Source organism: Pteropus medius, unplaced genomic scaffold (assembly GCF_902729225.1).
Source record: "Pteropus medius unplaced genomic scaffold, Ma_sr-lr_union100, whole genome shotgun sequence".
Taxonomy (NCBI): Eukaryota; Metazoa; Chordata; class Mammalia; order Chiroptera; family Pteropodidae; genus Pteropus; species Pteropus medius.
In genome coordinates this window covers 31,730-59,683 of record NW_024350927.1, presented here as the reverse complement: position 1 = coordinate 59,683, position 27,954 = coordinate 31,730, and the positions used below count along the sequence as shown (strand labels likewise).

General features: G+C 44.9%; 1 protein-coding gene across 6 annotated transcripts; it reads right to left on the bottom strand.

Moving 5' to 3' along the window:
• Window positions 1–110: 110 nt before the first annotated feature.
• On the bottom strand, window positions 111–27,897 carry EMC1 (ER membrane protein complex subunit 1). 6 transcript variants are annotated; one of them, XM_039842063.1, is made up of 24 exons: window positions 27,757–27,773; window positions 27,616–27,726; window positions 25,070–25,194; window positions 24,355–24,420; window positions 24,023–24,116; window positions 23,069–23,197; window positions 21,825–21,951; window positions 21,096–21,245; window positions 20,626–20,793; window positions 20,052–20,123; window positions 19,614–19,676; window positions 18,868–18,990; window positions 18,042–18,138; window positions 17,586–17,708; window positions 15,689–15,888; window positions 15,395–15,544; window positions 14,556–14,717; window positions 14,087–14,206; window positions 13,032–13,169; window positions 9,844–10,017; window positions 9,039–9,249; window positions 8,008–8,092; window positions 6,823–6,952; window positions 111–6,665 (listed from the first exon to the last, which is right to left on the bottom strand). In XM_039842063.1, coding segments are annotated over exons 1-24 (3,000 nt in total). In that variant the 5' UTR covers window positions 27,759–27,773; the 3' UTR covers window positions 111–6,485. The 6 variants fall into 6 exon arrangements, 5 of the variants coding, with proteins under 5 accessions (XP_039697997.1, XP_039698000.1, XP_039697999.1 ...); XM_039842066.1 differs by having other exon boundaries at window positions 6,437–6,665; window positions 27,616–27,717; window positions 27,757–27,897; XM_039842065.1 differs by having other exon boundaries at window positions 6,437–6,665; window positions 17,586–17,705; window positions 27,757–27,854.
• Window positions 27,898–27,954: the final 57 nt, after the last annotated feature.

The window sequence follows — 27,954 nt, the reverse complement described above, 5'->3', positions numbered from 1 at the left end:
AAATGGAGATACAATATTTATTGAGCTATATGTGTACACTTCAGTGGTTAAAAATTATACCGCAGTCTAAAACCAACAAGAATTCATTGTCACTACAAGAACCTCAAAAGCAAGAGATACTGGCATTTTTATTTGAAAAATATTCCAACTGATACAGAGTTACTTGAAATAAATCCTAATAGACACTGTGTTTAGATGAAGAAATCATAACTATTAGCTCCTAGCAGCCAAAAGAGGTCAATCTGTTACAAAGTTACAGGGACAGATAGTGTACATTTTGTGGAAACTCCGAACACAACACTGAATACGACAAATGGAGAGCAGGTCCTTTTTTGGTAATTCACAATAGACAAAGATTTTTTAATACCGAGAATATAAGGAAATAGATTAGAAGCCTAATTCAGTTTGGTAACATGATAGTCATTTGTAATCAACAAGTATTGATTATTTTTCTCATAATAGTGTATTTCATATAGTTAGAATTTAAAATAAAATGTGCCTTGCAGCCTTCTTTAAGAGACTAGAATGAAATATCAGTTTTACAGAACAGCAGGAAGCAAGACTCATAGGAAACTGAGCAAGGAAAGAACACGATTGAAATTATTAAAATTATAAGAAGGGGAACATCCAAATTTGCAACGATGTTCAATAACAGCCAATGTGAAATAATAAATGCTTGACAAATTTCTACAAAGTGAAGCTTAGATATACCTATTCAGCTTAAACCAAATAACTTACATAAGTCCAAAAATATATGAGAAGAGTTTTGTTTTGTGAAATGGTTTTTACAGTCCTTAGATCTGCTACTGCCACATTAAGATTTACGCTCAGCAAAAAGGTAGTCAATCAGATTGAGAGGAGAGAAAAGAGGAAGGATAAAGCAAATGTGGTAAAATGTTAACATTTGAGGAATCTGGGTGAAGAGTATCTGAGAACTCTGTGTACTAGTCTTGTAACTTTTCCGTAAGTCAAATTGTATCAAAATAAAAAAAAAACTATTTGTAAATGCTTTGTGATTAGGAAAACATTACAGTATAATGACATGTGGCAGGCACTTAACAGAAAGAAAATAGTACACACAGTCTAGGAAAAGTGGAGTCAAATGATTATATTGTATCCTTTAGCACTGTTGGTGAGTAAGGAAGGGCTGTTCTGGTCAGCGGAAATGAACATTCTGGTTTCTTGCCCATGTATGCCTATAGTAAAAACTATGCATAGGCTATTAGACCCCCTATTCTAACTCCATACTAACTAAGCAGACATAATAGCATTTTAACTTATTATCCAGGCTTTTTCCAACTAGCGGACATATGTATTCTGGTCCTCTTTACAATTATAGTCTATTGTCATCAGTAGACTGGCATTCTGATTATGTTTCTAGTCTAGCTTATTTGATCACTGCAATGGGGTATAAGCTATTACCAAATCCATACAAAGAAGTACAATGGAGCTTGTGTAAGTAACTGTGCCTTTGAAATGTATTTTTGCTTTAACTTCCGTTCTTTCAGATTGCACATTAGGCAATAATAGACAAGAGTGTGCTTCAATATCAATCTGTGGCTATTTTATAAAGGTACCTTCCTAAAAAGTCTCAGTGTCTATACTGGAAAAGGCATCTTCATTATCATGAGAAATTTTTATATAAATCTTAGAGCTGGTGGAAAAATGGCTTCTTGTTTGGAGGTCAGTCTCAAGTGACATCACACTCAAACTCCTTGAAAAATGAGGAGGCAGTGTGTACACATCCTTTTTGATATTAAAAATCCTTACTGGAATAACAGTCTAAATAATACAAGATAGACTTCCCTGAAGAGTATTCAGTTATAACAATCCCTAAGGGAATAACATTTAAGAATTTCAACCTTGTGACCATAAAAAAGGTAAAGGAGATCCATATTGCTAATATGGAAAGCTCTCCATGATATACTAAGTAATGAAATCAAATCGCAGAACGTTATGTGGTCTGGAGAGATACATATCAAATTGTTCGCTGGTTATCTCTGGGAAATACAGGGTTGGGAAAGGCTCTGAAGAGAGACTCAATCTTAACTTGTTTGGAATAGTTTGGTTTTTTTGTTTGTTGTTTTTGTTTTTTTTAATTTAGTCTTTTTAAATGACTTGGCCACAAAAATTGAAGCAGTTCATTCAACAAAATACCAGTATCTCCTTCATTATCGAAAGCTAGATGGTACCTGTTTACTTTTTACAAAAAAGTGCACAGAATGCTGTCTACCTTGTTTTAATTGTGAAGTGATAACTGTCAGTTTTTAAATATTAAGATAGTTACAAAGAGTAGTGTTTTCCAAAGCCTATTTGAACTTTGAGTCTAAGTAATCAAAGTTCTTTTTATTTTGTTTATGTAAGTACACATAAGTATAATACCGAAAATATACCTTTCCCTTTTAAAATAGAATTTATGGTACCACAAAGCTCATTTCCCATATTGATCTTGTGAGCGCTTAAGTAGAATAGGGTTTGTCAGAGCTCGTGTTCCAGGGCATACCAGAAAAGGTGAGGACTATCTCTTGACATTTCAATATAAGAATTCCTTACTAAGTCACCAATGGCATTAGAAATTTAAGAAACTAGGAACAAATGTCCTAAGGCTTCTATGAAGGAGGTGTTACCATCTGGGGTCAAGTAGCAGCTTCATGCTTAAGATAGCAGGGGATTCAGAAGACAGTTTATCAATCCATGGGAGACAACAAATGACTGAAATAATAAAATGCTGAGATACATCATTCAGGAAATTGTGTGGTTAGCAGCCAGGAAACAGAGGTTCTCAGTAGCCAAAATCAACAGGGAAGGTTTTATGAAGGAGTTTAGATTTGAGACCTGCCAGATTTTGAGAAGGGAAAAAAAGCATTCCAAGTAAAGAATGTAGAGAAATAATAGATTCATTACTTAAAATTTTAAATGGACAGAAATCAGTAAATAAATCTTCAGGTGAATCCAATCATTGTAGATTATGTAATAAGCTTTAAAAAAGAATAGCAATTTATAAGGGAGAAGTCAAATTACAAATCTGAAATTTCTTATATTTTGTTCCAGAAAGGATTTAGGGCCTCTTTATGAATACGTGATGTTTAAGATGCATCATTTGAAAAAAAAAAAAAAAAAAAGCAGAATAGCATGATCTCATTAAGAGTTTATATACAAGAACACTAAAATAACTGTCAATGCCCATGAGTGATTTATATTAGTATTAGTCCACATTAATTTTTGTATTTAAAATTTTCTACGCTATGTACATTTAAAGTCAAGGAAAAAATATTTTTTAAAGTGACTTAAGACACAACTATTCCTAATACTGAGCCCAGAATTAAATTTTTTTTGGTCCTTTATATAATAAACAATGGCCTTATCAATATCTCTAGAATAAATTTAGCACTAAGTTCTAAAATCCATTCCTGAGGACAAACTATGACAAAATACTGCCCCCTAAATTCTGTCTAGTTGCATAGCTAGTTCCCTGCTGGTCTGGCTTAAGCTAGGGATCCATTTTATAGTAGCTTGAAGAAAAGATGGATTATAGGTAAATGGGAGTTCCCACCACAGCTATCTGAACCAATCTCTTTTTGAGTTGTTTTTCATTGTCTTGCTTCTTCACCACATTGATTTTCATTTTATTTTATCGTGTATCATTGGTGTTTGTGTAAGCTGTACCAAGTGCTTTTTGTACCACGGCGAGATACTAACCAAGGAGATCTTCATCAAACTTGCTGGGACATAGCTCTTCTGTGGTGCTAGAGAAGCATGGAGCTGTACAAGTTAGCAATCTTTAGTGCTTAAGAAAGAAGTAATACCGTCTCATTAAAATGAAAGAACTTGACAAGGATTTATAGCTAAACCAAGGGCCAAAGGAATGCCTTCAAGAAGTTTTACAACTGCTCCAGTGCAGACAAAACGATAGTCAGTCAAGGCCCAGAATTCTACTCTATAGAGAAAGGCAGAATGAGGTAACTAGGTAATTCATAGTTTAGAATTGTAGACTCTAAGCAAAATAAATATTGGAGGAATGCTAACAAAATTAAGTAGGTTTCAGGAAAGTTTAACTCTATAAGTTCTTGTGGTAGTTATTAAACTGTAAGGTCAGTAATAAAACCATATTATCTGCATAAGAGCCCGTTCACCTTTCATTGCTGGGAGTAGAGGAAGGGGAGCAGTTATCAACCCCCTCCAAAAATGGTATTAAATCAATAAGCTACAATTTTAAGAAGAGAGTGGATGGGGCAAAATACTATTTAACACCCCCTCCTCCACCAAAAAATTTAAAACTATACTGTATTTCATTCATGCACATTCCCCAATAATTGATTCCTGTCAAAGGCTAAGGAAAAATTAACAAAAACCATAAACCATTTACATTATTCCCAGCAGGAACTGAGAATCACTAAACACCATTTAGCTATAAATTTTTATGCTGAGATTTTGTATGTTGACCAAACTAATAAATTATGACATCCAAAATATTGATGAATCTTTTAAGTGAAACATTCATTGCAGGGGGCCCCAAAATTAACCTAACTAATGAAGACAGGAACAGATGGCTCAAGGGGTATGTAGAGAAAAAAAAGGAAAATGAGAAAACCCAATAGAGAATTGAGGAAAGTTTCAAAAGCCCTAGGCAGAGGGTGAGCTTAGCTGGTCAGAACCAACGGCTGCTGTAAGATTAGGAAGAGGTCGAGAACTAGAGACTTGGACTGACCATGCCATTAGCATTAGCTGCTTTAAGCACCTGCTTTACGGTAACGTTCAGTAAAAAGGTAATAAAGCTAAAATACAGGGAATTTTACCAAAGGACAGATAACTTTCCTCCCGTTAGCTTGTTCTTTCAGATCCGGCACATACATAAATAAATATAAACTAGAATCTTGCATATTTATTGGGCTGTGCAAGTAAAACAGGCAGCAAGGCAACAGCCAGTGAGGCAGCTTGTGCGTGTTTATGTCAGTCAACATTTCAATCGGGCTTTCTCAAAACTGGGGCAGGATTCTTTTAACTTAACACCTTTCCCCTTCTCTCAGGTCACTTTAAGCACAATATGCCTTGAGTAACGATGAACAGATGCCTGTTGTTATTTTTTTTCCTGGAGACACTCAGATGTTCGTTCACTCATTAAAATCACTTTCACATTATTAGTACTAAAGTAAAATTATTTTCTTCTTCTCTGCCATGATCTACCATCAGCATATAACCATAGCAACATAAAAAAAAGTGGTTTTTAAAAAACCATTTCTGCACTTTTTGTCCCCTCTAATGAAAAAGTAGTCTCAAAATGATTTTCCTAAGCCACAAAAAAGGACTTAAACAGGGTCATTTGTCATTCCCTTTATTCAGACACTTGAGTGTACCGCTCCCCCCACAGGGCTAGAAAAGGTCTACTCTACATTTCGTTCTTCACAGTACAGAAAAACCCCATCATCCCCCAAATCCATAGACAAAGGAAAAATTTTAGGGCACGTTTTATCTGTAGCTGAGACAACCGCCCAGTCAGCAATGCCTCAGCCACAAGATGCCAATCTCCTCTCTACCCCTTCTTTCCATTTTTTAAAGATCTGTAAGATTTAAAATCTCTGTTTAAGAGAAATCAAGTGACCCACGTGTTAATTTATATCTAAATCTAAAAATAAATAATGAGGGTCTTTAAAACAGGACGACTTTCTCTGGATTATAAAATGGCTAGACCAGCTAGGAGTGAAATGAGAGGTGATGAGGTACTGTGCAGCGGGCAGATTCTCCTCCCTTGAAATCTCTTCATGGTTCAGACAATTCAGTAGTAATAAGTATTAAAAAGCCCTCAGCTTGGACACACCTCAGGTGAAAAGCATGGGCAATGACCCACAAAGCGAGATGCTAATTACACACTTGGCTTTTGAAAAACTGAAACGAAGACTGGGTGGCCCAACCTAAATGACAGCATGAAACTTAGAGGCTTAATTAAAATAAAGTTAACACCAAATATAGATTCCTCAACCTGGAGTTACTTTGGAGAGAAGCCATGAGAGGCTGGATCAGTCCTCAAATTCAAGCTAAGGGTGGCTCTTCTTTCTCTCCAACGTAAAACAGCAAGTGCACCTGTGAGGTGGGATTGAGTTCCCTCTCAACTTTGAAGCAAGAAGCAGGGAAACAGAAGGCCAACCAAAGTCAATTTAAACAGGCCTCACAAAGGAGAAAAATCTGTTGGCGGTCTTATAAACACCACCACTCAGATGAGCAAAGAAAGGAAACAGGGCAACGGCCTTTTTCGGGGGAAATCCATCAAGATGCTTCGAGATTCTCAGCTGAAAGAGTTCAGCCTCCACCCACAGATGACTATACACCAGACGTATCCCAAAAGGACACTCCATGACAGTTCCTCACAACTTGGAACCGAGGTGGGCAGCCGACACGCAGCCTCCCCCGCCCTGTCGAACTGCCGCTGGAGCCTCTCTGCCGGCCCTTGCTCCCCGCGGCTCTGATCCCGGGCAGTGGGTCCTGGGTCATTACCGCCACGCACGATTCAGGAGCTTCACCTGTGCCAGTCTCTTAGTGATCATGGTGGCAAAAACCAGGCCAAAGAGGACACTGCTAATTAACACGTAGTCATAGTCATCCTTCAGGACATCGAACTGTTTGGATGGGTAGACTCGTGTCTGGTAAATGTCCAAACCATAGGCCACAACCTGGAAGGCAGAGGGCATGAGAAATACATAAGAAAGGCAGCCGGTGATCCGCCACAACCTCACACTTGGGTAAGAAAGGAAATGGAATCTTCAGCTGTTTTCCCAAGGGTGAAACCAAGAGCAGCTGTTACACAGGGTGGCTGTGGGCTATACTCACCAAACAAGTGGACTCCAGGCCTGAGGGAGCGGTGTAGATACCTCGCATCCGAGAAACTGTCTGGTTATAGTTGATGAATCGCTCTGCATGAATCTGGACATCTGGAGAATACGGTATTAGGTTCTCCTCTCTGTAAAACATCGGCCGGGACCAGCATTCAAAATGCTGTAAGGAGATCCCTCGGCTGCCCCTTCCGAGTCCTGGGAGCTTTCCAGGCCATATATCTAGCCTCACATCTTCCTTTCGAAGTCTACCTGCTCCGGGTAGTTAAAAATTGAGCAGCTAAATGTTAAGAAGGCTGCAAGAAAGCAAGCTGTGTGGACACCAAAACAGAGATCTGGATTCCTACCTCGTTCTAAAATTAAAAACAAAAACCATACAGACAGCCAGTACTGCACACCAAGGGAGGCCAGTCAGAACCATTTTAAAACCAAAACATTGAGCCACTAGGCCAACTGCGGCTCTCTAGCCCAGAGTGCCTCTACCTACAGTCCTTGTGAAAACCGTAGTAGCATCCCATGTCTTTTCCACAGCTTAAACACCCTTCTCCTGCACCCCCTTCTCCACTCTCACTCTCTCTCCCCACCTCTAAACCATGCTCCTCTTGCCCATCCTCATGTGCAAAGACAGATCTACTGTCTCCTCATGTTGCCCACAGTTCCTCAGGCCCCTAAGGGAAGAGAATTCGGAATGGAGGTGAGAAAATATGCAGGGATGATGGCTGGAAGGTGACAAGCTATTGACTTCCCCATATGACCCAGCCCCCAGTATGTCCCCAACCTCATTTCCTAGTGTTCCCCACTGGCCTCGGGCCCTCCCTCCAACTCCCCAGGTGTGCTCTCAGGGCATTCGCACTGGTGTTCCCACTGCCTGAAAAGTTCTCCCTCAGACATCCACAAGGCTGGCTTCTTACCTCCTTCAGGTCTTTACTCAAAGTCACCGTTTCAGAGGGGCTTTCACAGGCCACCCTCTCCAAGTTCAACTGCAAACCCTTCCCCCAAACCTTCATAGCCTGTCCTTTCTTTTTTTTTCTTAGGATTTATGAGTACCTAATGATTTATTGTCAGAGTTGCCCACTGCTATATCCCTGGCCCTTAGTACAGCAGAACAGCATGCAGCAGACTGAGGGCCCAACTCAATCAACAGGTGAAGTTCCTTAAGGTTAGCACCTCCGCAGGGTCTCACCTGCTTTGTTCTGTTGGGATCTCAGGACGGCGGGGATCCAGCAAGGCCTTAGGAAGAGAAAGAATTGCTCCGGAAGGAAGCCCAACTGCACAGAAAGAAGTGAAAGGGCTGTTCGCACCGATCTAATCCAGGATTAGACTAATCACAAAATGTCATTATCACAGAAACTTAAAATGGGGTTTAAAACCAAAAAATGCATCAATGAGACTCCCTTAAATGGCCAAAAATGATAATCCAAATAATAGGCATGGGTCTGAATGAAGGTTCCTACTTTTGAAAATACTGGTTTCCTCACACATCCTGAGATATCAGAAAATAAAGTTCTCAAATCAAGACATGGGCGATGATGACAGAGAAGGGCACAGAAGGCCACTTAGATCTCTTCACCCCTCTCCTTTCCCTCCCTCCAGTACCACCTGCCCCAACCAAGCGTGTCTCCTTCCCATTAGCCAAACAAGCCGTGTGCACTGCTGCTGCAGTGAGGGGGTAGGGGGTGGGGGAGTGCAGAGGGAGGGCAGGACAGCCTGCTGGTCTCAGGACTGGTGGGGATTCAGCCTGGGAAACTCCTGAGAGGGCTTCCTCCTATCTCAGAATACAATAGCAGCACCAAGTGCCTATCGAAGCTCAGAGTCCCAAACATCTTTGGCAAAATCAACCAGACAGAGCAGCTTATCAGACAACCACTAAGTCCTGAGCTCAGACTAAGGAAGAGACCCTAAACCATGCCAGTTTCTGCAGCGTCAGGACAGGCCACCTGTTAGAAATGATATCAGGGCTCAACTTTCTCAGTAAGGTAAAAATGCAGAACTGAGAAATGAAGCAGTTCATCAGAAATGAGAACTGAGATATGGCATCTTTCATGGACGGCAAGGCCAGACTAAGGAACTTTTTCTGCTGAAATGAAGCCCTCCTCGCTAACCTTCCTTTACAGTCAAATGTGGCTCTGCTGGCAGTGCATCCCCAGCTCTGTCCTTCAGTGTGGCTACCTAATGGAACCCGGTCACCCTAGAGACCCTCCCTTCGTCACTCACTAAGCAGATGTCGGCTGGTGATGCCCCGCTCAGTGATGGTGACTTCCATGGCACTGATGGAGGAGGGGAAGATGTAGGATTGCTGGAGGACCTGGGGCAGCTGGGGACGGTCCAGGGAGCTGAAGGCGGTGGCGTTGTATTGCTCAGTGCCCTCGTAGAGCTCCAGCGCGGTGAACTCGTTGCGCCGGGCCTTGGTATTCCAGTACTGATACTGCAGACAGAAGAGGGGGCAGCTGGGGTTTAGCTCCTGGTCCAGTTGGACAGGGGAATTTACATGAGAAGGCACCTTTCATTAGCTACACGCCCAGGCAAGAGAGGACCACCCAGCACCTGGTTTTTTTCCTTGCTAACAAGTTTACTAGCTTTCAGAGTAGTTTTCTCCAGGCTATGTAAAGTTTGCCACAAGCAAAAAAGGATTCTCAAGATTCTTGGAAGTCAGAATAATAGCTGACATTTGAGTGCTTACTTTGTGCCAAGCATTGTTCTAAACTAGACTAAAGGTGACTGTTACTATCTCTGCTTCACAAAAGATGCAACACAGAGAGCTTAAATAACTAATTCAAGGTCGTACAGTTAGGAAATGGAAGGGCTGGGATCAAACCCAGGCAGCCTGATTCCTGAGCCTAACCCCCAACCAGCACTCTATGCTGCCATCCAGGAGTTTTGGATCCTTTGAACACACAAAGCAGCAACTGGTTTCTTGAACAGGAGACAATGAAAGGATTTCAGATGCAGGGAGACCAGCCATACACTTGGGTTATGTTGTGTCCCTGACAGTGACACCAGTTGATCTGCAGCTCCTTACCACCACCCAGTTCTCGGAGTGCACGATGTGGACAGGGCCTCTGGCTTTCCTCTGAACAGAGGAGTGGATGATGCGCCCAGTGACGCCGTCCACAAGGAAGATGCCAATGAAGGTGCGCTCATGGTGTACATCTGTGCTCTCTGTCACCACGGCCAGCAAGTTGGGGTTCAGGCTCTGCGGGGGAGAGAAAGGCTCCCTCAGAACCACAATGGCACCTCAATCACTCCATACTCCACTGTAAGCCCTGGCTGGTGAGGCAGACCCAGAGCTCGGTGGCCTGGCAGAGGAATCGGGTTTTGTGGTCACAAGAGCTTCCTATTCAGAGTTCATCATCACTGCACTTGTTTAGTGTCCACTGGGTGCCATTCCAGGTACTTTGCCTACATCATTTCACTGAATCCCATAAACTTTGCTAAGTAGCTACTATTACCCACATTTCATAGATGAAATGTCTTAAAGCAGTTAAGCAACTTGCTCAACTCACAGATACAGCAAATGGTACCTCAAGATACAGTCCAGGTCCGCCCACTCACTGACCTAAGGACATTGCTCCAGCAACGCTACTTCTCTCCACCAGTGGCTCCCTATCACTCAATCAAGGGATGAGTCTCAGTTCTCACCTTAATTGACCTACTGGTACCATGTGAAATGGGATCACTCCCTTCTTGAAACACTTTCTCCACCTGGCATCCAAGACACCAGCTCCCTGGTGTTCCTTCAGCCTTACTGGCCACCACTTCTCAGTCTCTTCTGCAGGTTCCCCCTCACCTCTCAGATCTCATCTGGGGACTCAGCCAGTCTCATGGCTTTCACACCATCTATGGCTGCTGGCAGTGCCCAACTTGACATGTCCAAACCCAGACTTCTCCCTGAACTTCAGACTTGATTAACAGACTGCCAGCTCATATTTCTTCTTAGATGTCTCATCTCAAACCTGACAAGCCCCAAACTGAATTCCTTCCACCCCTGATAAAATCTGCTCACCCCTCAGGCCTCTCCATACATCAGTGTCTTAGACCTGGAACCTCTGAGTCATCCCTGACTCCTTTCTCTCTCACATAGATACACATCCTATCCATCAACATATCCTATTGGCTCTACCTTCAAAAGTATCCAGAATCAGATACTTCCTCACCTTCTCAGCCAACCCAGTTTAAGCCGCCATCACCTCACCTGGATTACTACAATAGCCTAACTGTCTTCCTGCTCTTCTCCTCAGCCTGTGACAGCCTAATCTCAACACAGCAGGCCACGTGAGCCTCTTAAACCTGTCATTTTTGTCATTTCTCTGCTCAGAACTTCCCAGTGGCTCTTTACCTTACTCAAAATAAAGACTAGAGTGACGGCCTGTGATCTAGCCCTATCACCTCTCTGACCTCAGCAACCTAGACTCTCTTCCTTGCTGACCCTGTTCTAGTCACACTATCCTCTGTACTGTTTCTGGAACATTCAAGCATGCTCTGGCTTTTCTGTCTGGAAAGCTCTTCCCCTAATATCATATGACTCACCTCCTCATTCCAAGTTTCACTGAAGTGTCACTTTCTCAATGAGACCCTCCTGAGCCGCACAATTTTCATTGTATCCCCTTCCAATTCCACGCTCATTTTTCTATAGAACTGGTCACCCTCTAATATGCTATTTATTTTCTTTATTAGCCTCTTCCAAATACAATAAAAGCATTATGAGAACAGGAGATATTGTCTATTTTGTTCACTGATGTATCCCAGCGTCTAAAAGACTGCCTGGCATCCAGGTGGTACTCAAAAAAAATTTTTTAACAACTTCATTTCTGTGGTATTCCTTCTCCAAAACCCATAACCACAGTCTAACCGTAAGAATATCAGACAAACCAAAACTGAAAGACATTCTACAAAACACCTGACTAGTACTCTTCAAAACTGTCAAGGTCATGACAAATAAGGTTACAACTGAAAAGCTGTCAAAGACCAGAAAAAAAAAAACAAACAGGCTTGACAACTAATTGCAATGTGGGATCCTGGATTGGATCCTGAGACAGAAAGGACAGTGATGGAAAAGCTGGTGGAACGCAGAGAGCAGAGCTGAGTTAATGGTCTTGCACTCGTGTTGGTTTCTTAGTTTAGACAGATGTACCATGGTCGGCTAGAGGAACTAGATGAGGATGTACGGGACTGCAGCTTGTCTGTAAATCTAAAATTAAGCCAAAAAAAATTAAAAAAAACACTAAACTAAAAAATTTGCATAACAAGTATGAATCCAAAAAGCCCTACTCTTAACTACTATTCTTCCAACATATGAAAACACAAGTATTCTGCTAAATTTTACCTCATACAGATAAAATTACATAGTGAGTATTTTTTCTAGTACAAGACAAGTCAAAACATACTTTAGAATTTGTACTGTTTTAGTGGTTCTGAACCAGTAAAACTGACTGCAGCCACGTGGGAGGCGTCATCAAAAGAGTTCAGGTTGACGGCACTAACGATGTCAACCGTGTGGCAGGCACCATTCTAATCACGTTACATGTTATCATTAATCTTCAAAATAATCCTATGACGTCGTTACTACTATCCTCATTGTATTGGTGAAACAGAAGCCTGAGAAGCCTGAGCAGCTCGCCCACGATGAACAGCTGGCCTGCAGCAGAGCTGGGTCTCGACCAGGACGGTCCAGCCGGAGGCTGCGCGTGGCCTCTGCCGGGGGAAGCCGCTTCTGCATCGAGTGCCTGGGTCGTGATACCCTGTTCTATTGCATCTCCTTCTCGAACTCAGCCTCTGCTGTGCCAGAGGGTGGAATTAGTGTCCATTACCACAGTGACTGCTTTCTCTCATAGGACAGTGCTACAGCCCACTAGTTACCACTCCATCTCCCTCCCTTTACCACTAACTAGAGTGCTGATCACACAGATGGAGTTTCTGATGGATCAACTACAGTTTAATGCCAGAAAGTTCTATCAGTGCTACCACTAATAATACAGCAGCTAACATTTATCGGGAAGTGGCCATAAGCCAGACACTAGGCTAAGCAGGAGTGTCTCATGTGATTATCACCACCACCCTAGGAGGGTGGTACACTATGCCCATTTCACAGACAATAAATAAGGGCTCAAAGGAATTAAATGACTCGCTGAAGGTCATGTATCTACCAAATCCTAGAACTAGAACTTAAACCCTTGATTTTCTGCTCTACGCCAGACTGCAGTGCTGTACCTTATAGAGCACGCTGCGGTCCCCCATCACACGGCCCTGGGAATGAACGTGCTCGCTACTGCGCTTCCCCTTCACCTTGACAATACGCTGTACTTCCGGAGAAATGGTCAGCTCCCAGCTCAGTTCAGTGGTGAGATCCTAGAGCAAGGGCAAAACAGCCAGCTGGTAATCAGAAGGGTACACCTAGACCAGAGACAGCTGCAGCCAGACACATCCTACAGTTCATTATCTGGGGCCTCTGTGCTGTAAAAAAACAGATCAGAGCTCCCAGAAAAACAGCACCAAAGATCCAGTTTGTGAAGAAGTTTTGGAACTCTCAATTTGATTAAGAAAAATACTACAGCGAGAAAGCAGAGGACTATTCAATAGTACCCCATTGTTTATCTGAGTAGGAAATATCCACATTCCTGTACACTGGGCCAGCCATGATTTACTGAGCTGTGTCCGAGCTCTGCACCTCTATGCTACAGCACCTCTCCAAAGGCCCTATGGGACAGGACGGAAGGGCTGTCTGGTGAGTACACGCCACAAATTACTCCTCTATGCAGCCCAGGAGCTTGTGAACCTCCGAGCTGGACTTCAGAGCCAGTGTGCATCACTATTTGCAAGAGTTGGACTCAAGTGTGTCAGGATCAGAGCAAATTGATCCCATTTCCAGAAATAAAATTCAAAGCACACACTCTATCAAGAGTGGGTTAATAATGTTATCTTTGTATAGAAAGTACTGTTACTCAACCCCCAACCCCACCTGCCACCCTCCTCAAAATAGAGAAAAATGACCCTTCTCTCTACTATGGAAAAGAAATGTAAAATGATAGCTCCATGGAAGCAGAGACTCTGTCTATCGTTCACTGCTCTTTTCAGAGCATCTAGAACCATGCCTGCCGAGTAGAAGCTGCTCAGTAAATATGAAAATGATTTTGAATCAGGTATCAGGACTCTGCTGATCTAAATTTACAACAGAATAAATAGTAAAATTCACTTCTTAGCCAAATCGCCAGGAAACACCCACATCCCTCCTGCAAAGGGTCCTGCCAGGATGCCCTCTTCCTTACCTTTCGAAGTCGATATCCACACAGCCGTCCCTGTTCTGCATCCACCAAATAGAAGAAGATGGAAGGGGCCAGCTCATGTAGCTGTCGCAAGACATTCCGGGTGGCTGGGAATGCTGTGACCTTGAAAACCCCAGAAAGTCCAAGAAAATAGTTAAAGGAAAAGGTCAGGAATGTCTAAGCAGTTTCTCAATACTTATTACTACTTCCCATCAAAGAGAGCCTAAGAATAAAACAGCAGATCTTAGGAGAACTGAAGTCTACTGAACTCGGTTAGGGCTTAGATTTAGTTCTGTTAAGACTAAGTTTCCACAAGTGCAGAAAAGTAATCGAGTCACTCAGAGATGCCCTTCAAGCTCAAATGTGCGCTGTGAACAGCTCCCATCTCTGGTACACTGACTGCTGTCTGACCACCCCGCCCCTACGCCCGACTCCACCTGAATGTTCTCCAGCCACTCTGAAGATGTCATACCTTGTACTCATCATCTATCAACAGCAGCACCTTGGCATAGTCTTGATCCATGATGGGGAGAAGCAAAGACTGCAAGATGGGGCGCTTCAGCACTGGGGGAGCCACCTGACTCCACTTCCCAAAAATGGGATTGAAGACATAGAGAGAACTCATTCCTGTCTCCTGAAATAGGCAGTCAAACTGTCAGCCTCAACCAACATGAAAAGAATGCAAATCCCAGGGGTAAATCTGGAAAGCTGGGATTCAGTTCAACTGTGCCAGACTCCTTAGTCTTTGCCCTCTTTGTGGAAAACAGTCTTGGCTGAAGGAGAATGGTCCCTGAGACTCATGTGTCAAAAAGAAAACGGTCCAACTTCCTCTTGACCCCAAAGCTAATCAAGAACTGGACATGCTGAGGAAGAAATAAAACAGTCAAGAACCAATTCAGCAACCCCAAGGCAGCCATTCTAGCAGAATGTCTCCAAACCCCCTTTCTAACAACACAAGAACGAACCCACAAAAATACATCTAATTCTGGGAATCAGAGATATAAAGAGCTCTGTGTCCTGCTCTCCCTCATCTAGAGATGAGAAAATAGCCGCTCAGCTACTAACAGCTGCCTACGTTTGGGAAGACAGCGAGCTGGCTTACTACAGATCTGGTAAAGTCACATCCACTTGCCAGTCAATTCCACATCAGTCCTGGATGGTTCCTCCACTCAGGCAAAAATTGGAAGAACCAGCTCTAGCCCCTGAGTATCCATCTTTAACTCTTTAAGAGTTCCAAAGGCCGAGAATAAATTTAAGTTATGAAACACCAAAAAGCCACACCACTTTGGCTAGAATCCGAGGTGGCCTCACCTTGTCCTTTACCAGCAGGGTGCACTGTGGGGGGTGGGGGAAGTGAGCAGTAGTTCTCTGCACCATCAGTTTAAAGGCGGAGTCTGGCTTGACATTGGGGAGATACTGTTTCCACAGGATGGTGCCAGAGCTGCTCTCAATGCCAAAAAGCTGCAAGATAAACAAGCAACTGGCTCACTACTAGAAAGACAAACCGAAAAACTGATTCCATCCGTGAAGATTAGAACTGGCACTCACCCCCGCCACTCCTGGAGTCTGAGAAAGTTTGGTACCTGGGGCTGAACCCCCTCTCACCTTGCCTGAGGCTGTCACCATCACCATCATCTTCTGGAGGTTGAATTCATCTCTGGCCAGGTTATCAATGTTGATCTCGTTCTTAATCTGACTTCGGGGCTTTCGAGCATCGTAAAACATTTTCCAGAGGTGGGAACTCCACGCCTGCAGCAGGATGAGCTGGGACGAGAGGCGTTTCAGGAACATCCCCAGCAAGCCGTCTGGTATCAAGGAAAAGGCAATGCAGTTGAGGCTCCCTCCCCATCAGACTAGGTGTGTCCGGCTAGCGGGTACTTACTTTTCTTAGTGAGGGGTCGCTCCCCCTCCTGTCATCCACACGCCAGGTGGTGCGCCCAAGGGGCAGTCCTGTGTCTGATGCCAATAGTCTCACAGACAGGTACAACCATGCAGGAACTTCCGAAACCTACCTGGCTCTTAGTACTTCCCCTGCCTGGAATCTTGGAATAGGAGACTAAACGGTGAGAGATCAGCCATGCAGGATGCAGTCATGCTATAAATGTCTCCACCACAGCCCCACATCCAGAAGAGCCAGAGGAAGGCTTCTGGGTGCCATGACAAAACCAGAAGAGGAAGGGGTGTGGGGTGCAGGGGTGCAGGTGTGTGTGTATTGTGACTGGGTACTTTCATTTCCCACTGCTTCATTCCTACTCTATCAACTGTTTTTTTGTTGTTGTTGTTGTTGTTTTGTTTTTTTCCTCTTTTCTCTTTTTTACTTAACACTAAACTGGTGCGTCCGCATGCGGGGCTCCACCACCCGACTGAACTCGGTGCGACGAACTGGCCAGTTTGGCATGGCCCTTATCATTCACTGTACCCCTGAATCCGTCAATGAGGCCACCACCCTCAAATCTCCTCTACAGAAGGATCTGGTCCCCGAAGTAAGGTAGCACAGTAAAGACCACGGCCTCCAGAGTCTGGCAAACCTGTATTAAAATCTCAGCTCCACTGCTTACTAGTTGGGTGACCCTGAGAAATGTACTTGACCTTTGGCCTCAGGTTCCTCATCTATAAAATGGCATGTAACCCACTGACTGGGCTGTTACAAGATGAAACCACATGATATATATGTACAGGGCCTCGCAGAGTGCAGGGCACACAGTAAAGGAGGAGTGCCTTTGCTTAGCCTATTTTCCATCAACCTCAGGTCAAGGAAGAGACGTGAGAGGCAAACAGAACAAGTCACAGCCATAGCAGTCCACACACACAGTACAGACCTTGCCGATCCAAGTCAGGGAAAACAAAGACTTAACTGAAAAGCTAGTCATGTGGTAGGCAATGAGCAACAAGGCAGCAGGAAGCAGATTTTACCTTGAATCGCTGGATCCAGGCAGCAAAAATAAATAGTAAAGTCAAATTAATCCTCGGCTTAAGAAAATCAGCAATGCCTAGCAGGGTGCCTGGCCCAGAGCAGGCCTTCCATAAATATCTGTTGGCTACTTAGATGAATGGATGGAAGGGAGAGAGGCTGGAGGCAGGAGTGAATCAGAGTAGAGGAAACCAAGCCCCTCCTGGGGGCTGAGACTGTGGCTAGTCCCAGGCATGTTTCCCTAGAAAAGTTTGGCTGTTGCTTTAGGGACAATAGGTGTGTAGTGCCTGACGTGGTGCCTGATAAATTTCAAGTACTCAAGACAGTATCACTATCTATATTAAAATATTTTTTTTCTCAGGACCTTTCTTTAGAGTGACCCAAAGATCACTTCTTTCAGAGAAAAGAATGCTTACATAAACCGTATGGTCCAAAAGCTCCGAAAATTGCTCACAGAACTAGTTCAAAACAGACTGACAATATGGCTGCACTCAGGAAGCTCGGACTGCCATCAGATAGCATCGCCTGTGTGTCCCAGTCCCAGAGCGCCCCCTCCACCAACTCTGCTGTCCCAGCCCCTTCGGTTCATACCTGCCTTCTTGCCAAATTCTCCTTCCAGCTCAGCTTGCGCCCCGGTCAGGGGGAGGTCCACCATCTCCAGGCACAGCACCTCTGCCAGAGACTCCTCACGGCTCCACAGCACCACCTTCCCTGCTACAGAAGCCATGGTCACAGAGCTAGGCCTGCCTCCCTCACCTCCCGAAGAGATTTATCATGGTGGCTCAGGGAGCCCTGCAGCTCTTGCGTCAAAGAGAGAAATGGCAGAGCAAGGGGCTGGATTCAACAAGTCAACTGAAAAAAGGTTCTATAACCCACCATGGATTGCTAAAGAATTATTCAAAAGCAAGTGACGTATATTCTTGATATGATATCGAGGGCACACTCCACTTGAATCTTTCCCAGAAGCCTGTCCATAGCCCCAAGTAAAGAGTCTGATTGGAACTCATGGGCAGGCCTGAAAAAATGGGGTGAATGAGGTCCACTCACCCAGCTGCTGCAGGAAAAGTAGCAGATGGTCCTCTGTCTGTACCAAGGCCCGGTAGCCCACTGAGTCGTCCTTCTTCAAGAATACCTGAATGTACAGCTGTAAGCCAGAGTCAAGACCACTGCAGTCAGTGAGAGTTCAAGTGCCTCTTAGAGCCCCGGATCCCAAGATTCAAAGCATCAGGAGTGGCTAGAGATCTAGGTCACAGCATTACTTGAAGTCTAGACAATACAGATATTACCTAGATTCCAATAAAATAATATAGATTATTAGGAGCCAACTCAATGGTGCCAGACCTCTCGGATGCCATGTCATTCACCACGCATCAATCACACCCCACAAAGCAAGCAGGAGGGAAGATTAAACTTCCCATTTTAGAAATAAAGCCACAGCCCAGACAGGCTGAGGAACACAACTAATTATGCACAAAGGCAATGCTGGGCAGCGACTAAGAGTGCAGACTGTGGGGGTAGCGGCCTCTTACTAGCTCTGTGACTCTGGACAGGGTTCTGCATCTCACCAGACGGTGTCCTCGTTTACAAATGAGGGCAGCAATAACCACCTCACGAAACCGGCAAAAGGGTTAACTTAATCAGTGCATAAGTGAAAGCTCAGCACAGTGCCTGGCACGGTGACAACTTGGCACAAATGGTAACTGCTTTCCTATTATTCACAGGAATATGACAAGTCAGTGGCTCAGAAAGAACTAGAACTCATGTCCTGAGAGCCCTAACCCAGGACCCATGGCTGTAACCTGGCCCTAAGGAAAGGGAGCCCCATGCTGAAAAGCCCACAGGATGGAGCCTGAGGACAAAGGTCTCCACTCACCCGCTCTGGCCGAGTGCCATTTTGTTCCAGGCTAAAGGTGATCGTGGTGTCGAGCAGCCGCCGACCTGTCTCCACTAAGTAGAGGTTAATGATGTAGGTCTGGTTGAAGCAAGCCAGCAAGTCCTAGGGATACAGACAGTGTGGGTCAGCTAGAGGGATCCCCCAAAGCAAAGTCCCCCAAAGGAAGTCCAAGAACTGGAAGAACTTCAGTCCCAGGCCTGAAGAAGAAATATATGCAAAGAAAAATAAGAGAGAAGAGAAAGCTAAATCCTAAAGCAGAAATAAGATGCCTGAACAAAAAAATAAAATTACGGCCACTCTGCTTGTTTCAGAGGAAACCAGTACAGCATAGCAGAGAATTCCCAAAAAGCCAGGAAACCACAACCCCTTGGAAAAGCTTAGGAGAGAAAAGCTACGGCAGATGCCTGAGCCTCCAGCTGAGGTCTCACGCTCCGCCTCAGTGCGACTGCGCACATTACCACCCAAGATCCCACCAGGATCCCAAAAGAAATGAGGAAACTGAGACCCAGAGGAAAAAGTAGTTAATAACAGATTCTAGAGAGTCTACTTCCTAATCCTCCTCATGTAAAGAGGATCAAGAGAAATATCATTTGCAAAACTTAGGAAACCCCACTGGAGGCTGGAAACTCTAGGAGACTTGCTGATAACCTAAGCTGCTCCCCCAGCTATACTGGGTGACCTCTTGTGTCTCTAAGTCTGACACACTTCCCAATGCCACACCCTACCTGTGGACTAGACTTCTCCGACAGGCTCCCTACTGACCCATCTTCGGAATTGCTAGGTTTCTGCTAGGGAAAAGAGAAGACAGAAGGAAAAAATTGAGCCAAAGTGTCACTTCTCAGTCACCAAAACGAAGCTTTCACTTCTGTGTCTTCTCTGTACTTGGGAGAAGGCGCAGCTCATTTCCCATTCCTGCCCACAAAGCCTGTGCAACCTGTAATGGTCCCAGATAAAAGTAAGGTCGTCATATAAGGGTCCCGCTCCTGGAGACCAATGGGGTGTGCAGAAAGCTCTATAGATGAAGCGACAACTTATTTCTCAACAGCCTCCTGCTCCCTGGTTTCAAAGTGACCAGGAGATTATGCCCACTTTTGGTTCCCAGGGCTCCTGGCAGACATGAGGAAGGAAACCCCCAAATGCTGACTCTTAATCTCAACACTCACCACTTCGTTCCGACAGGTCATGACTGCAGCCACTGTCTTCTCCCCAGTGGTGGCAAAGCTCACTAGGGCAGTCTGGGGGAAAAAGCAGGGTGCAGTTCCTAAACGGGGCCTCTATTAGCCAACAGCCTTCCACAGGGTCACTTCTATAGGGAAGCCCCTTAGCTTTGGAGTTGAGAGGGCTCCCAACTTCGGGGCATAATAGCCAGGCCACATGAGAGCAGAGGAAGGCCCCAGCTGCATCCAAAACTGAAAACTGGCCTTTCCCCTGCCTCCAACACAGATGCAGGTCAATCCTCAATCCCACACTGCTCTTAGCATCCATCGGAATCTCTAATTAATGTCCTCACTCCTCTAGGCTCAGAGGAAGGTGCCAGTTTTACTCTAAAGATCCTTTTTAACTCTCAGAAGAAAAAGTATCCCATTTCTGCTCTAAGGCTAAACCCTTTTAAGCCACTTATGAAAAGATATCTTCTATCTTGAGCAAATGTCTCCAGCTTCTAAGGCAGGAAATTCTAGCATCCATGTCTTAGCTAGATCCTCCCGAATCCTAGCAAACCATGCTGTCTAAAGTTACCTGTGGGAAGTTTTTGAGCAGACTCAGGACCCCATTATGGTAGTGCAGAAGAGCATAGTGGCTTGGGGACAACTGCAGGAAGAACTGAGCACGAGATGGATCCACTGGGTGGGGCTGTGTGGGCAGGACCTGGGGATGGAATCCACTTGCAAATTCTAAGTCGAGAGACTGGGAGGCAAGGAGGAGGAGGATTAGGGCTAGAAGCCGAGAAGTCAGTTTTCCATCCCAGGCTTGCATCCTCTGCCCCACTTTGCCAGTGAAGTAACTAGGCCAAGGCACATGGCCTCTAGAAGCTCCAATTCAGATTCTCTAAAGAGGAGAGTGGCTCGCTTCCCCTTTTCGCCAGTTCAACCAGAGACCTGATCTCCGAATAGCTGCCGAGGCCCAGGATGGAAGCGGTGACACTGGGGGGACTTTTCTAAACAGCAAAGGCATGCCTTGAGCCAAGGGAAACAGCACTAGCCTCTCACCTGCAGTGGGATGTGCCTCAACTCCCATTCCGTCTCCAGGGCCAAAGTCTGGAGGGACCGTGAGCTTGGGTCAGGGCACACCAGGACAGCCTCATCCACCACACCGCAGGCTCCAGTGAGACTCTGCAGCCAGGGAGTCGAAACCCTGACCTACGTGAAAGACATCATAACGGGAGGCCCGTGAGAATTTTTACACTTTCCCTCTCAGCTCGTCAGCAGTCACCGCCACATTCCACTGGGCGGGTCGGGGGTAGGAGTGAGGGGCTAAGCACAAGGTTCTTCATGGCCAGTCCCAAAGAGCTCTTCCTGTCCCCCCAGCCTTCTGAAAGCTCCAAAGATATAGGAAAATCATGATTTTCTTTCTGGTTACTGGAAAATATATACCAGGTCATTGTAAATACCATAATTCAGATAAGCATTTCCCTACTGTATCTGTCGTATGTGGTTTCTCTACCATTATTTTATACTATCATCTTGTAAGATACTTACAGGTAACAAACAGACCTATGCAAGTTCTTTAGCCACCCCAGGAGAATACCATGCATGAATGCAAGGGCTTTATATAAATACTTGATGAGGAAAAGGTAGCCTCCAAGTAACCAGGATCAGAGACCTTAAATGGCTTTTGCATCTGCCTAGCCCAGCTCCCTGGTCTCCAGTGCAAAGAAGGGCTCTATCTATTCCCCTCCTCAATTCACAAGATTCCTCCAGGCATATGCCTGACCATACCTGCTGCATGATCTCTCCATCTTCCACATTAAACTTGACAATGTTCACATGGCTGAAGGGAACAACACCGAGGGCCCACACGACCCCAGAGCCATAGGAATACACCATCTGGTAATGGATGCTGTCACTAAGGGACAGCAGAAAAAGCAGGGAGCAACAGTTTTAGCCATAGGACAGAACCATCCTCAGGGGTCAGCGAAAACTAGGCTGCCATATCCTTAGCCAGATGTCATAAACTAGCAGTCCCCAAATAGGTTTTGTTTGGCTCACACGGTTGTTGGGGTTTTTTTAATTTTATTTTAATTAGTTGCTCACATTTAGAACTGAGATTTAACGTGTGAAAATCAAATTTCTAGCTTTTCTTAAAAGGTAAGATGTGGCAACACTAGGCCTACCTACGTAGAGGTCTCCAACCCCCGAGCCACAGACTGGTACCAGTTCGTGGCCTGTTAGGAACAGTGCCACACAGCAGGAGATGAGCGGCAGGCAAGCAAGCAGAGCTTCATCTGTTCTTACAGCCGATCCCCAGCGCTAGCATCCCCACCTCAGCTCCATTTCAGATCATCAGGCCTTAGACTCTCATAGGAGCACCAGTCCCTGGTGTCATAAAGGTTGGAGACCATGGCTATAGGGCACCTATCGCCTGAGTAAGGCTGCCCCCTTGAGGTAAGTCAGGCACACTCCAGCTCCCAAGAATCCCCACTGACCTGCTTGCTCCTGGATGCTATGCACTCGGCCCCATAGGAATCTGAGTTTTGGGTTCCTGCCTTAAAATTTGAAAATAGCCACGGGTGGTCTAAGCACATCCCTTCCTTTCCTCCCTCCCTCTTGTTCCTTCCTAGCTTCAATGCTTCCCACCACCAGGACCTCTCAAGCCACCTCAAACCTTCTTAAGTTCCTACTCTGGCCCTTCCTGAGCTTTTCTAATTCTTAATATGAAAGCCTCAGTCTGACTTGAAGCAGAAGTCAAAAGGTGTGAAGCAGTATGACCATGAGCAAGTGAGCCACTCCCCTTGCTTGACTGGCTCCCATGCCAAGTTTAAGAGTTTTCTCTCCAATGCAAAGGAAACTCCGGAGGTAGCACAGGATTTGAGTTCAGGCCTACATCTAGCAAGCCCAACACACTACACTTGATGCCAACATAAAGTAAGCCTGGGCCTAAGCGATGCTTCAACCCTAAAGGAGAAAGAGGCTTGCAGAGAGCAGAACCAGGTAGCTGTCACCTGGTGAGAAGGCAGCTTTACCTTTCTGGAAGATGTTCTACCCACTTTAGGTGCCCACTGGAGAGGTGATGGAGGGCAAGAGTGGTCTTCTTCAGGACCGCAATGTACCTCACTGAGTCCTGCAGGCCTACCAGCCCAAGTGCCTGGAAACTGAGCACAGAAACAGGGGTGAACACTGCCCATCGCCTCCAGAGCCCCAGGCTAGAGGAGACAACTTGGAACATACTGCCCCTGTAGCCTAGCAAGGAAGAAAATAGGCTTTGGCATCAAACACATTTGGATCCTAAGCCTGCCTCTGTGTTTGGTTAGCTAACCTGAGAGATTGCACTTTCAACCACTGGGCAGTACAGCTTTCCTGACAACCCCTGAATTTCCTAAGGGTTGGTCTCTCCTTCCCCTGGGATTCGTAGCAGCCATGCCAACCCTCTACCATGCCACCCATCAGAGAGTACTGTCAACACTGGGCTACATGCCTGCCTCCCACAACCAACGATGAGTTCCTTGATGACGGAAACTGTCTCACAGTCACATGTGTATTACCACCGCCTAGGGGCTTCCCAAGTGTTACTGAATGAGTGTCAGGTATACAAGTTAATGCGGATGACAGTATCATTTAAACAACTTCAGCAAAGATATAATAGTAGCTCAAACATCACAAGTTTTATATTATGTTCTTTTATCTAGAACGCTGCAAAGCTCTCAAGTCATCGTAAGATTAGGAAAAGCAGTCAAGTATGAGAATAAACACTGCACCTAGCTGAGAGCTCTGCATCTAAAAGGTGTTCAACAAATGCTGGCTGAGTAAACACACATGTTCCATGACCTCAAGAATAAAAACGGGGTATTTGAGGCTCTTTTGCTCTGTAGCAGTCCCTGGGGAAAAACCCGAAAGGCCAAAAGGTGCTGTCCATGAAGACCAGTGTTCCAGCAAAGCCTTGAACCAGCCAAGATGAAGTACAGCTTCTTCTCCTCTACCTGCCACTGTCCAAGGTAATCTCCCAGTTTAGGCCCCCAATGTTAGTCTCCCAGGAACGCATGATCCGACCTCCATTGGACACAGTGATTGCATCTGGAAAAGAAAAGAACACAGTGACATCATCTCCCAAACTGGTGCTCTGCAGCCTCCTAGGGCCTGTGAGCAGTTGCCTCACTTCTGATGTATGAATGCAAATAGGGACTATTTGCATACCTGTTCTTTCCTGTTGGGAACACCCCTTCTCCATTCCCTACCAGACCCTGTAGACGGAACCAAGGAACGGGAAGAGGGAGCCAATACCATGATAGAGACAAAGCAGGACTCTGCTTACCTTGTCCATACAGTAGCATGGCATCCACAGCCCCTTCTGCCGTGCCCTTGTCAACATGGCGCCACACTGAGAGACAATGAGAGTTGGACGTTACTATGAACTGAACATAGATATCCAAGAAAATGGGTAGGAGAGAACTGAAGAGGTCTTGGTTTGCACAGCAGTATCCAATTTTATGTCAAGAGAAGGAAGGATTACAGGTTACTGGCAATGATCCACTCCCAGTCGCTGGGAAATGAGGGGATGAGGGGTTGCGAGGAGCTGCTACTATCCCAATGCGGTCTCTGGGTTTCTCATCCCCACTTCCACCCAGCCAAACACATAAATGAGCAATGACAAAATTAACAAAGTCTATATGAGTCACAAGAAAAATAGTGATTATGAATCACCTATCCAAGTAACTTGGGGATGGGGTGGCAGATCCAAACCTTTAGTGCAAAACAGAATAACGTGGTTTTTTGGCAGCAATATCTTATTTAAAAACACTCAGGACTTGGGCTGAAGGAATAAACTACAAAGGCCAGTTATAGAAATACATTAAATGACAAGTCAGAAAAAGAGAATTGCTGGAATCCAGCAAGAGATGCATCTTTTGGCTGACTTTTCCCTAACTTGGGAACCAACCAGGCATACTTCACAAGCCTCAGGCCATTCTGGATTCACTGTGGTCAACCATTCCATCCCGAGCTAACTGGCGTACATAAAATTCACTCACAGATCTCTCCAGTCCGAGAATTTAATGCTGCAATCACATTCTTCTCTGTGGCCACAACCAACTTCTTGGATCCAGGGGAAAACTCCAAGGAGGCAAACTTGAGCTTCCCAACATACTGCTGTCTCCTGAAGAAAAGAGTACAGTGAAATGTAAGGGACCAAAACCATCGCTGCACAAAATGCTTTGGAAAAAGACAACTGCACAAATACACAAAGTTATCACCATCATACCTATCTAAGGATGTAAGAGAAATATCTGTTAACGAGGAGATCTGACCAAAAGCAAGATTTCTATGCAAAGTAGTCAGAAGCAAAGGGAATACGAGAAAGACTATACCTAAAAGAGGAGAAATACAAGTCTTCCTTCCATATACAAGCATGTATTTATCTCAATTGACATCCAAAAAAACTCCTGGCCTAAATCCCACTAGAACAAACATCACAGTCCTCTCTGCATTCATTAATAGTGGGACTAGGCACTCATATTACACACAAGGGAAGAAATACAAACTCTGTTGTCCATAAGCACACAGTCCAACTTTCCCTTCTATTTTCATTGACCTCCGGAGAAAAAAAAATTATGCAACAAAACTCCACGGACTGGGTCAGGCCTTTGTTCTCTACAACCTTTTCTAGCCCACACTATGTTCAGGATCCATTTGACCCATTACTCATGCTTTCCTTAGAATATATCCTAGCACTTCAGCACTCTTGCTGAAGCACAAAGAGAATATAATTAGCTTCACGTGGCAGACTACCAAGTACATAAGAGGTGCTTGCACATTGCTACTAATGAAGCAGTGCATTCTCTAGCAAAGAAAACAAACATACATGATATTTACATTCAGTTTCTCTTGTCATGATGTTGTTTGGTCCAATTTTCTTTTTAATGAAGAAACTAAGCTGGTAGTAAAGATACGCTCATATAACAATTGACAGTGTCTACCTATAGTTCCAATTGTTTTCTTCTCACTGTATCCTGTGAACACTGTATGACGTACATAGGACAAATATTACTCCCATTTTATAGGTAAGTAAACCAAAGTCCATTGAAGTCAACTAATTACTGTCAGAACTAGAAGGCAAAACTAAGACCTTCTGACTCTAAATCTCATGCTCTTTTAAAATACTGTCATCTTTTATCTGAACTATAAAAGTAATGCCTGCTCACTGCAGAATATGTGAAAAATACATAAAAGTATTGAAAAAATCAAAAATGCCTAAAATATCACCACCATAAACTTTTCAATCTTTTGGTGTATTTTCTCTGGTTTTCAATTTGTAAACTGTATATACCTAAAATTTTGCTAAATTAGAATCATACCGTCTATTCTGTACGTGTACTACATACATATTAGACCGTGAGCATTTGCCCCCATCATTAAAAATGTAACTTATGTTGCACTGTCACACCATTTTATATCACACACATATACAACAGTTCCTCGAATGGTGTTGTTTCTTTATAATGATTTGCCGTAAGGACTTAACTCTTATTTATATCAATGAACTAATGGTAAAATTGGTTTTGGTGTATGCCATTTCATTTAAAGTCACAGAATCTATTGATGATGTTAAGTGAGGACTTACTGCCTATCTGCCCCATGAGCTCCTTCACATCTGTGTATCCATAGCACCTAGAACATTGATCTATATAGGCACTCGACAAATATGTGAAGTAATTGCCTGATACAGAGAAGACTTCACAGAGGAGGTATCTGAGCTGGGCTCTGAAGGATAAAACGTTCCCTGAGTAGTAATAATAATGGGTAACACTTATTGATTGCACTCAATGAGCCAGGCATTGTGCAAATTTAAGGAATTAAGGGACTAATGTTAGTAAATCATTTCACAGATAAACCATGGCATAGAGTGGTTAAGTCATTTTCCCAAGAACACACAACTCTTAAGTGAAAAAACTGAGATTCAACCAAAAGCAAGCCAATTCCAAGGCCTTAAGTAAGAAGGTGGGGGAATGGTGGGGGTGGGGGTGAGTGAGTGAGCGACACCTCCATGAATGGCACCTCCTGGCCGACGTGAAACATGAGCGGCTCGGTTCTGAGCCCAGAGCCGGGCTGGTCTGGAAAGAAGGGGAAAGAGGACTCCGTTTAGGACACATAATAACACCCAAGGCCCTGTTAACATGGTCAAGAGACGCCAATTCGAAAAGGAATGACAGTTCACTGAGGGCTGTCGACCTCTGACACGCAGTGGATCAGAAACCTGCCAGTCACAGAAATGAGACCGGACGGGAAAGGAGGGAACCGTGATCTCTGACCTGAACACCAAGCATGACATGATTGAATGACAGGGCCAGCTGCACCTGCTTGCAACCTATAATCACATGGGGAGGTTTAGATACGCCCCCCAACGTTTGGTTTAATGCTCTGCTGTCGCCATTCTAAAACTTAACTTTTGAACAAGGGTCTCACATTTCCTTTTGCACTGGGCCCCCGCAGGTCATGTAGCCTAGCCAGTCCTGCTGCATGTTAACCTCCCTCCCTTTAGCAAGGGAAAATAGCCCGAAGAGGCCCCACATGTACGCACCAATCGAACTTGCCCACTTGGTCTTCGTAGACCGCGGCCGCAGGGACAAGAAGGGTCGCCCAGAGCCAGAACCGGGAGGCGGAGGCCGCCGCCGCCGCCGCCGCCGCCGCCGCCGCCGCCGCCGCCGCCGCCGCCGCCGCCATGATGGGAGCCCGGACCCCGCCTTCCGCCGATCCGGCATGCACCGCGTTGCCACCTCCGCCTCCGCGGAACCATAGAGTTGGAACGACACGCAAAGCCCTCGGTGGGGCGCTCAGGATCCGGTGGCTCCCAGACGCGAGGAAAGTCTACTTGGAAACGTGGGGAAGAACGCAGGTGGCGGCCGACGGAGGGCTGCAG

Coding starts and splice junctions, on each gene's coding strand:
- EMC1 (XM_039842063.1), bottom strand. Junction 21,952..23,068: donor GTAGAACATCTTCCAGAAAG/GTAAAGCTGCCT, acceptor GCTGTCCCTTAG/TGACAGCATCCATTACCAGA. Junction 6,666..6,822: donor GCCTGGAGTCCACTTGTTTG/GTGAGTATAGCC, acceptor TCTGCCTTCCAG/GTTGTGGCCTATGGTTTGGA.